The sequence below is a fragment of the Geospiza fortis genome, unplaced genomic scaffold (genome assembly GCF_000277835.1).
Source record: "Geospiza fortis unplaced genomic scaffold, GeoFor_1.0 scaffold213, whole genome shotgun sequence".
NCBI classification, from domain to species: Eukaryota; Metazoa; Chordata; class Aves; order Passeriformes; family Thraupidae; genus Geospiza; species Geospiza fortis.
The window spans coordinates 2,325,583-2,336,519 of record NW_005054399.1 but is presented as its reverse complement, the minus strand read 5'-3'; the positions used below and the strand labels follow the sequence as shown (position 1 = coordinate 2,336,519).

At 48.2% G+C, this 10,937-nt stretch overlaps 1 protein-coding gene across 1 annotated transcript; it reads left to right on the top strand.

The window, feature by feature from the left end:
• Positions 1-6: 6 nt before the first annotated feature.
• UBFD1 (ubiquitin family domain containing 1) lies at positions 7-8,663 on the top strand. Its single transcript, XM_014309072.2, has 6 exons — positions 7-93; positions 167-375; positions 1,379-1,444; positions 1,636-1,741; positions 4,696-4,778; positions 6,000-8,663. Exons 2-6 carry the CDS (start codon positions 181-183, stop codon positions 6,108-6,110), a joined length of 561 nt encoding a protein of 186 aa, XP_014164547.1. The 5' UTR covers positions 7-93; positions 167-180; the 3' UTR covers positions 6,111-8,663.
• The last annotated feature ends 2,274 nt before the right edge of the window (positions 8,664-10,937 follow it).

Here is a 10,937-nt window from a genome sequence, read left to right as displayed (position 1 = left end):
TGAAGGTGATCTGGAACAAGAACAAGTACGACGTGAAGTTCTGCCTGGACAGCACGGGAGCCGAGCTGAAGCAGAAGATCCACTCGCTCACAGGTCTGTGGGGCCGCCGCCGCCTCCCCGCGCCTCCCCCGCCGCCGCCGCTCCTAATCGCTGTGCTTGCCCCTAGGCCTCCCGCCCGCCATGCAGAAAGTCATGTTCAAGGGACTGCTGCCCGAGGAGAAAACGTTGCGGGAAATCAAAGTAACGAACGGAGCGAAAATAATGGTTGTGGGCTCTACCATCAACGATGTGTTAGCAGTAAATACACCCAAAGAAGCTGCTCAACAGGACGTCAAAGCTGAGGAAAACAAAAAGGAGCCACTTTGCAGACAAAAGGTAATTAATATCTCAATAATTGCTGTTGTGGGGGAGCAGTAGGATTTATGCGGCTCTCCTGCAGGCACCTGTGGGTCCTGTTCCTCCTCAGGTCAGGTTGGGGGTTCATTTCTGACAGCTCAGCATTGGAAGGACTCTGGGCAGGGGAGTAGCACAGAGCTGTTTAGTTCAGAAGGGACTGGGGCTTTGCAAGACACTGCTTGTGGTGCCAGGCACAGCCAAGCATTTTGGTCCAGAAATGGAAACGTTGGATGGATGTTAGTGCAAACACAGCCCCGATTAACTCTGTCTAAAACCTAATTATTTTTTATTGGCACGAAAGACTTTGATCTCCAAAACAAACACCAAGAAAGCAGTTCCCTCAGCTGTCCCAGCCCTGAGAAGGATGTGGGTGTTGAATTCTCCTCTCACATTTTGTAGCACGGTGCAGTGGGGCTGATTTGATGGCTGCTGAAGGATTGCTAGCTCAAGTTATTACCAGCCCTGTACCTTGCTCAAAATGAACTTGGTTAAATTAAGTAGTGCCTCTATGAAGCACGCTGATGGTTTTCTGTGATTTATTACATTCACACTCAGTGTAAGTCCCATCATTTTTAAAGGTGCTCAGCCAGGTGCAAGCTGTGAGTGTGGATTTGAACGTTGTCACTGCTCTCATCCATGCTGGTTTGGTGCTGGGCTGCCCTGCCAGACGTGGAGAATTTTTGCCATTCACTGGATGTAATACTTTGGATTTTATACACCTGTATTTATGTGTGTGTGAATATTTGAGAAGGCTGTTATCTTTGGCATTATGTTGGAGCTCCACTCATTTTGATAATTTCTTGGGAGTATTTTGGAAAGTGCACAATGAGATTTGAAAGTCACTGATGCCTGTGTGATCAATGCCTGTGAGCAGCCCTCAGCTGTGTCTCAGTGACATTGGGATGTGATCAGGGGGCAGCTGCAAGCACACTGCAAACTTTGTAACATTCCTGTGAATTTAATTTCTGTTTTTATGTTGTAGCAACACAGAAAAGTGTTGGACAAAGGAAAACCTGACGACGTGATGCCTTCTGTCAAAGGCGTGCAGGTGCGTGAATAAAGCCTTGAGACACTCCGAGTCACAAAGAGACTTCTCTATGGTTTGAGACCCTTCCCACTGGCTCAGTGGTTGCTGTTGTGGCAGAAAGCTGGAAGGATGGGTGGTCCTTTTGCTGCAAAAGCTGAGAGTTTGTGTGTTTCCTGCCTGGCCCTGGTGTGACTGGCTGTGTCTCGTTGCAGGAGCGGCTGCCCACGGTGCCGCTGTCCGGCATGTACAACAAGTCAGGGGGCAAAGTCAGGCTGACCTTCAAACTCGAGCAAGACCAGCTCTGGATTGGTACAAAAGGTGAGCACCTCTCAGCCTTGGGGATGGGCAGTTGGTGACGGGGCTGTGACTGAACTGTGTGACCTAGAAAAGCTTCTCCTCTGACTAAACTGTGTTTAAGGAATGATGTTGCCATTGCAGCGCTTCAGAAAGCTTTGTTTCCTTTCCTCACGTGCCATTCTCCCAGGGCATTGAATAGTACTTGATACTCCACATCAGCTCCTGAAAAACTGCAGTTCAGTGGTGTCAGCAGACTGAGGGTCCAGTGTGCTGTTCCTGGCTCCAAATGTAAATGGGCATTTCTGGTATATCTCAAAGCACTCCATAAGCAGCATGCATTTGATGCCAGCATTACATGGGGGCCCAATGGCTTAGCCAAGACTTGGAAGGAAAACTCAGAGCTGGGATAGAAGCCGGGAGTGCTGGCATCTCTGGCACTCTGTGTCCTTCCAGCTGAAATTATGTGAATGTCTTGTCTCAGTAAGGCACAGCTGTGGAGCTGTGCAGAGGGCTTGGTGTGCAGTGGCAAGTGCTGCCAGGAGGAGCTGGGGATGACGTGCCTTGCTGAGGATCTCTGTGTCCTGGTTGTGGCTGGGATAGAGTTAGTTTTCTTCCCAGGAGCTGTTTTGGATTGGGAAGGGAGCAGTGCTGATAAGAGTGGATGTTTTGGTTGTGGCTGTGCAGTGCTTCCCTCAGTCAAGGACTGTTTGGTGTCTCAGACGCTGCCTGTGAGGAGGCATGCAAAGAGATGGCAGGGAGCTGGCCAGGACAGCTGGCCAGAGCTGGCCAAAGGAATATTTCCTACCATAGAGCATCATGTCCAGTGTACACTGGGGGCAGTTGGCTGGGAGGGACTGGTCACTGAAGGGGGACAGGCTGGACATCAGTCAGCAGTGGGGAGCAGCTGTATTGGGCATCACTGGTTTCTCTGGAGTTTCTTTTTTTATTTTTATTGCTATTATTATTACCATTAGTAGTAGTAGTATATTTTATTTTGTTTCAGTCATTAAACTGTTCTTAGCTCAAACCGTGCATTTTTTACTTTTTTCCCAGTTCTCCCCGTCCCAGCGGGGCAGGGGGAGTGGGTGGCTGTGTGGTGCTTCGTTGCTGCCTGGGGCTGAACTGGGATCCCCCACCTGCCAGGGAAGCTGTGCTCCTTCAGTTTGGCCGGGCTGGGCAATATATGGTGATGAGCAAGAGGGATGAAAGTGCTTGCTCACTGTCCCAGTACAGCAGCCTCATTGGGTGGTTGTACTGCCTCCAGCTGCTACAGCAGGTCCAAAGTAAGCAGAAATCCCAAAAGTTTTTGACCCTTTCTTTGTAGGACAGACTTGACTGTGAAGATTTTTTCTGGCTTTAAAACCTCTCTAGGTGCCAGTTGCAATGATTTCCTCCTGGGCAAAATGTTGGAGCAAGGCATTGGGATGTTTTTGACTCTGTTGGTTGGGCAGGCAGATTTTTCTATTACTGATCCCAGGTTCTAAATCCATGCTTAGTATTTAGGGGATTAATCTCTTCCATCACCCCCCAGATGAGTTTTCAAGGGTAGTGTTTCTGAGGTGTTCTACATGGCATTGCTGAAGCTGTGAATTTGATTCTTGTAGTCATGTGTTTCCTGTAACCTGTTCCCCTGCTCCCCCAAACTAGCAGCAGCTTGCTGGCTCTAGGGAATGGTTGTAATTGCTGGCTGTTATTGGGAAAAACTCCTTCCTCCTCTGAGAAGCCCATGGCAGAGGCCAGCAGGTAAGGGCTGCAGTAAACACATCTGGGTGTTGGCACAGCTTGTCACCTGCTGGCCCTGCAGAGCTGGAGCTGGTTCTTACCTGCAGCCTCCCAGGGGGTTTGTGCAGGTGTTTGTAGCCTGAAGTTTGGCACAGGCAGCTGTTCCCCAGCTGCTCAGTGGCAGTTGCACAGAGGCATGGATAATGGGATTTGTCTGTTGCTGGGATACTCAGAGCAGAAATTTATTTGAGGGATGCTAAACAAGGGCAAAATGGGGTTTTACCTCATGAATGAAGTCACAGGTCTGAACAGGTAGTACAGAGTGAGCTCAGTTATGAGGCAGAGAAAGTTTTTCCTTATATCACTGAGTTTATCTCCTTGTGTGCTTTTTGTAGGTAGATTTGAGGTTTTTTGGATCACAAATTAAATAGATCTGTCTCAAGAACTCAGAGTTCAATTTCTCCTTTGTAAAGTGTTTTGGGTATTCTCTGTTTTGTATCCAGAAGATAATTTTCAGCTGATGCTGGATGCTTGAATGGAAAGGCAGGACCTTGGAACTGAGTGTGTAGAAAGGAGTGAGGACAGAGCAGATGGGAAGGCTCTGCCGTGGACCACGTACTTTGTAGCTCTTGTCATTGCCTCTGGCTGCTGACGTTACTCTGCCATGTAATTGTAGTCCTTTTGGGGCTTCAGTTTCTCTTACCTGTTTCTTTCCCTGTTTTCTCTGTTATATTCTCTTCCCTGTGCTTCTCTGCACGCTGCCTCAGAGTAAAGCCTGGCCTAAGCTTTCAGAGTTAGGTCAGCATATCTTTGCCATCTTTCAGGCTTGCTGTTGAGAGTTCAGTGTAATCCTTGGCAGTCAGTCCTGAGTGTTCCCATACCTGGGCTAGATTCCATAGGATGAGCATCCCCACTGCTCCAGGGGAGTTCCTTGTGGGAAAACATTAAGTAAATCCTGGGATTTCCCATCAGTCAGTCTAGGCCCAAATGATGAGCACTGAAATGCTTCATGCGATGCAGGGGAACTCTGTGATCCATTTTGGATTCCTTCACACTGCTGGGTGCCAGCTGTGGGTGTGGGGGGGGTGGTGCTGCAGGCACCACGTCCTGGGCAGCAGGTATCCAAAACTCACCTGGAGGGGAGACTGCTGACCTGAGGAGCTTTTGGCATTAATGGAGGTGGTGTATGAAATGAATATGAAATACTGCTTCCCCGCATGTCAGAAATAATACTTTGATCAATTTTAATGTAGAGAGAACAGAAAAGTTACCCATGGGGTCCATTAAAAATGTGGTGAGTGAACCTATTGAAGGCCATGAGGATTATCACATGATGGTGAGTAACAGCTCTACTTTAATCATATCCATCTGATTCCTTCATGCAGCACACACTGCTGAGGCTGCAGGCCAGAGCAGGCTGGAGGTGGATGGTGGTTCCAGCCTTGTGGAGATGGGGACATGGGCTCCTCTCACACTGTCAGTATTTTGGGTCCATGTTGAATATCTGCAGCTGTGTGGAAATGCAGAGTGTTTTCACACAAACACGAAGTGCTGAAGCATTATTTTGTATCTTCTGACTGTGACACTGTTAAACCAGTAAACATGTTCTCAACATAGCTCATGATTTCTTAATGGTAGGGATATTTTTGGTACCTGGTTTAATTTCTTGATTCTGTGGTATTTATATGAACAACAGGCCTTGATGGAGGTTAAGAAAAAAGGGATTTGATGCTGTAATATCTTTTCACACCTGTAATTTTCTGAACAATTTGCATGGGATTTAGCAAAGTTATATTTCAGAAGAGAACTGTGCTAATGTACTGAAATTTTGGCTGTTTATTTTAATCCATGGATTTTTTTAAGGTCCTGCTTTTCAAAGCACAGTAACTAACTTTTGATTTTGAAGAAAGCTTCTTCTCTGTAAGAAGTCTGTTTCCCTCTATAGGGGGAGGAAAGAGAAGTGTATTTCCTTAAAGTCATGGCCTGCAGGAGGGTACTGCTCTAGTCTCTGTCCAAATACTTGATTTTTGATCACCCGTGTGAGAAGAGATCCTCTTGAGCACATGTTGCAGTAAACTTACCCCACAGCAAGGGCAGAGGCTCTGGCATGCCATGGTGCCCCTCTCCTGGGCATAGGAGGGAAGTTGAGAATAGGACATTATGTCTAAATATAAAATCCTGTGACTAGAAAGACATGGTCATTGTCCTGTTTAGATCCTGTTTGGCTTCTCAGCCCTGAGGTTTCTTTGGAGACTCTGAGTTATGCTTCAGGTTGTCTACCAGAATAATTTCCTCATGTTCTTGAAACTGGCCAGGAGTTCTGGTTACTGTTGTGATGTTGTAAAAGAGAAGAGCTCGTTGTTTTCTCAGTGCTCTGCAGCTCTTGTTCTCTGCAATGCTCCTTTAATTGCCCACCAAAGAGCTGTGGAATGCCCCGAGTGCTGCAGGGAGCAGCAGGTGGGACAGGCTGGTCTGGTTTGGCAGTGGATGAGCTGTGCCTGTCCACTGGCACCAGCTCTTTGTTCCCATGTGTAAATGTTGTCATTTTTAATTGCAGGCATTTCAGCTGGGCCCAACAGAAGCATCTTACTACTGGGTCTATTGGGTCCCAACTCAGTATGTGGATGCAATCAAAGACACGGTGCTGGGGAAGTGGCAGTATTTTTGAAAGCACGCTCACCTCTGGCACAGGAAAATGACACAAATCTAAGGACACTGCTGGGAGAGGCCTCCAACATCCCTGGATGTGACAGTCCTGGAACTTATTATTAAAACATGCTAAACGAGGCATGGATGGAAGCCAGAGGTGATGTTCTTTCACCATTAGTTTACTTTTAACTTAAAGATTTCACCATCCCTTTTCTGCAGTCAGCTTCAACCATATTTAAAGCAAATACAATGGAAATCAATAAATCTTAATTCACAAAATATTGTGTGTAATACACTTAAATCTGCTGAGAGTTGATCTTCCAGTTTAGTTTTAAAAAGAAAATATTACAATGTATTATTGAGGATTTTTTACATGGTTTGAACAAAACCAAATATTTTCATAATCTCTCAGTTATCAGCATTAGACTTACTTTAGTTACTTGGTTGTGAGGGGACTTTGAGGGGCAGATTTTTAAGAGCTAACTGTAGCAGAGCACAGCGTCGCTGTTCGGTGAAGCCATATCCCGCTGGCCCTCCAGGGCAGCCTCCACTCCTTGGTAGCAGAACTAATTCTTTGTTTTAACCCAAAGATGCCCTGCTTGTTTGGGATTTTTCCTGGCCTTTTGCCGAGTCTGGCAGCTCCAGGTTGGTCTGTGTAGCGTGTTTGGAGCAGATGAATTCTGCAGGGATGTTTTGTCGTGGCAGGTGACCCAGTGCTGCCATCTGCTCCCTCCCGTGCCCGGTCAGTGCTTCACCTCCTGCCCTGGGCTGCTGCATTCCGGGAGCATTTCCTTGCTCGTGCATGTTGCAGTCCAGGATCATTTTGCAGCTGCTGCGTTGACACTGAGCTGTTGGACTGGGAACACCCATGTGCTGCCGGTGTGAGCAGGGGGACACAGTGACATGGACATGGATGGAAACACTGAAACGCTGCCTGGTGGGAGCAGGGGGACACAGATCTCCCAAAGGGAGGGAACCACAGAGACCTTTCTGCCCTGTTTAGGGTGGGGGCAGTAAGGTAGAGAGAAGCTCAGAGGCTGTTTTGGATTCTTAATAACAGCAGCAGTCTTTTGTGAGCTGGAAAATTTGTAGTGATTGAATTCAGTGAATTGTACTTTAGATTAACCATCCAGCAGGGGATGTTTTGAAATGTAAACCACCTTCCAGCTTTTCTCCTGTTCCAGTTGACAAGAAGCCCTCACACCTCATTCTGTCAGAAGGAACGTGCTGTGCCTGGGGCTGTGGTGCTCTGTGTGTCATGCCAGCCATCCATGTGCCATTTCTCTCAGGTGTTCTAACAGAGCCCTCAGCCCTGCACAGGTGCAAAGCCCATAGCAGGTGGCATTGGGCAGCCAGACTGGAGCAGCTCACACATCCCTGCTCTGCATCAGCACTGGGGCTCAGTGCTGCTCCAGGCCAGTAGCTCAAAGCCATGCAGAAACAGCCTTTTAGGAACAGCTAATCTGAATATGCTCCATGTCCACTCTTCCCTCTCCTTGAGGGAAGAGCCCAGTTGAAGCACAGCAGTGCAAATTCCCAAATGAGTATTTATTTTACTTTTATTTTACTTGAGAGACTGGAAAACACATTGGCTTTCTGGTAGGTGTTGAGGTCACATATTTCCCTGTAGCCTCTAGATAGCAGCTTTTCGTTTGTATTTTCTGTTTGAACAGCCATGCAAAATGAGTTTTAAAGGTGTTTCATATCCTACATAAAAACTAGTGATGTTCTTGTTACTCCTGTAGCTTGGGGTATTTCCTGTCTGTGTACAAGCCAGCAGCAGTGTGTCCTGACACGCGTGGCTGGGCCAGGAGAGTTGTGTCAGCTCCCTTGGCAGTCCCCTGGAGCAGTGGGGGCAGAGAGGAGCTGGGCTGCCTTTACTGGTGGCAATGTCATGGGTGAAACACAGCCATCACACTTGTGATTTCCTAGCTGTCAGTCCTGGTGTTAAGGCTGAAATTAACAATTTGTTGCCTGGTGGAAGGTGTGGGGACTGCGGGATAAAGCAAAGGGGTGACACTGGCTCTTTCTGTCACCTGGGGCCACACTGGCACTTGCCACCTTGCTGGTTCTGTGATGATCAGCTCCCATTTGTTCCTCAACGTGCTCAGACCTGTCTGTGCATCTGTTTGTGTTCCGTTTCCTTTCCTGTTCCTTCACCCCCTTGCTCCTGGGGAGGGCAGGAGCAGTTGTGGTGCCCTGGTGCCCGAGTTCCAGCTCCTCCCCAGCTCCTGTGGCTTCTGTGCAGGACGCAGCGACCGGGTGAGTAACTCTGGGGCGAGTGGGAACAGTCACTGACCACTGCTGGGGCACAGGGCAGTGTCACACCCCGTGCCAGGGGCACAGCTGCCCTGTCCTGGGCCACCCACAGCCCAGCAGCTCAAAGGAGACTCAGCACAAACCCCTTGGTTACATACAGATTTAAAACACGAAGAAAATACTATACAGTAAGAAAATGTGATCCTGTTTAGGTGCTTCCTTGCAGGTTGGATTTGATTGGAAAAATGTAATTGTCTCATTTTTTGTTCTATGTGTAAAATTTGAATTAAAATACAGGAAAGTGACTTATAAATGCTTCAGTTGGTGTTTGTTGGCTCAATATCCCAGGTTTCTTGGGACCTCTTTGAAATGAGTATTCTAGTTGATATTAGCAGCGCTGCTTTTAAGATCCTTTCTCTTTGGTAATGTGGAGTTGTGTATGTTCTGGCATACACCAGTTTTTCCAAGGCAGTTACTGACATTAAGAAACACCCTCTTTTTAGTGGGATAGTGCCACAGTTGCCTCTTAGCCATTGCCTGCCTCTCTCTCAGCTTTGAATTTTGCTCTGTGGTCACTGTGACCATCCCTAGGCAGGCTCAGCATAACCAGTGATCCCAGGGAGGAGTTTGGTCCTCAAGGAGACACAGTGTGTGAGTAAATTGTGAGTACGCTCAGAACTTGGAGTTGGTGATAAAGGTGGTTCTGAGATCTGGCATTCATTCTGTGGGCAGTTACCAGTACCAGCTGCACAGACGTGTATTTCTGTTAAATCACAATTTACCAGGGTGCTCCCAGCAGCGACTGCTTCCTGCTGTGTGTAGGTGTGATTCCCCGGGAGCACCCTGGGTGCCACTCCGTATGAGGTTGCACTGAGTGTTTTCTGGGCTTGCTAATTGCAGGTTAAAGTATTGGTGAGGCAAATGCAGGTCCCTGCAGGACACAGCTGGCGTTTGCTGTTGGCTGCTCCCAGAGCCCAGGCAGTGTCCCCTCCTTGTTGCTGTCTTGGGATTCCTCCTGCCAGTCCCCCAGCTCCTTCCCTACCTTGTTCCATGACACTGGGTATCACAGCTCACCTGTGTGCCATCCCTTCCTCTCTCCGTGCCCAGCACTGCAGGTTTCTCCTCCTCTGCTTGTCCCAAGTTCAGTATCCTTTCCTCTGTGTGTGCATCCCAAGTGTAAGCAGTCCCAGGATCACTGCTTCCTTGGGAATGCAGAAGTGTTGTTGCTCAGCCTGGTTGGGATTTGAACAGAGACTGTCTTGCATTAAGAGCTTGTGTTACTCGCATGGTTTCATACCAAGTTGAAAGTAAATTATTAATTTCCAGTAATGACTTTGCGGAGGAATGTGTAACTACACTCAGGGTATTCTGGTGATGGAAGAGAGTGATCTGGATTCAAAGGAGATAAACTCACCACCACCACACTGTGCTGGTGCCACACACACCCTGCCCAGCTTGCACCTGCTGGCTGGTGCCCACTGCTCCGTGCTCTAAGGGCCAAAGAGAAACAATTCCCTGCTGCTGCATGCCCAGGTGCCACGGTGGGGTCTGCTCTGCCCCCTGCCCACAGCCACGGTCCTGACCCCACCAGTGCCGCTGCCTCGGGCACTCCCTCCCTGCTCCCGTCCTTGCAGGGCTTGTTTCCAGACTCCCCTTGGTTTACTTTTCTTCCTTTGTGACTTGGTTTTTCCAGTGGAGCCGTTTTCACCCTCAGTTCTGTCCAGCACCTCTCCCCACCTGTTAGGATGAGGCCGCTGGCATCTTGTTTTGTTAGTGAGTGTCCTTGTCACTGGAGGGGACCAGGAGAGCCCTAGCAAGGCTGGTATGAAACGTGGCCATTTTACCTTCTAGCCAAGGATTTGTCTTGGTAGCTCATGGAAGTTCACTCTGTCTTATCCATACTCAAAGCGATTAATTCTTTGGTTTTATATTTAAAAAAACAACTTAGATATTTGTGTTCACTGCAGATTTATTTTAAATGGAATATGTGAGTACCATGTATTATGGTATTTTTAAATAATCTATTGCCTATTTTGGGGGGAGGGAGATGACAAATATTTAGTCTTAGATTTGCACTGCTGGATTTTTTTAAGTGTAACCTTGACTGGTTATCTTGGTGTTTTATTCTGTAAGATTAGTCTTATGAATTAAAGTTTGATAATTAAGTATTTCTGTGTTTGAGTGTTTCAATATTCTGTATGTACTGAGCTGCTTCCTCCTGCATGAACAACTGTGAGCAAAGGGTTTGTAGTGAGTTTCTTTGCAGGAAGATGGACACAGGCCGAAGTTCAGGGGACCCCACACCTGGTGACGCGTCAAAGCCGTGGTGCCCATCTCCCATGGTGAGGATTTGGGTTCTGCTGCCCTGTGCCACTGCACACACACAGGCCGTGAATTACGGGATGGTCTCTACCTCCCTGCCCAGAGCCGGGCTTTAATCTGCTTTTGCACCGAGCTGGGCCGGTCCTGCTGGCCTGGCACGGCCCGGCTGCGGTGTCACGGTCCCACTCCCATAGAACAGCCCCAAGCGGGTGCTCGGAGCAGCCCCAGTGCTGGGCGTGTGGCACCCTCGGGATTGCCGTGCTGA

Bases quoted from the DNA above. Each gene is read 5' to 3' on its own strand.
- UBFD1 (XM_014309072.2), top strand. From the start codon at position 181: ATGCAGAAAGTCATGTTCAAGGGACTGCTGCCCGAGGAGAAAACGTTG. The intron at 376-1,378 runs GTAATTAATATC...TTTATGTTGTAG, and splicing joins AGCCACTTTGCAGACAAAAG to CAACACAGAAAAGTGTTGGA. The intron at 4,779-5,999 runs GTGAGTAACAGC...TTTTAATTGCAG, and splicing joins ATGAGGATTATCACATGATG to GCATTTCAGCTGGGCCCAAC.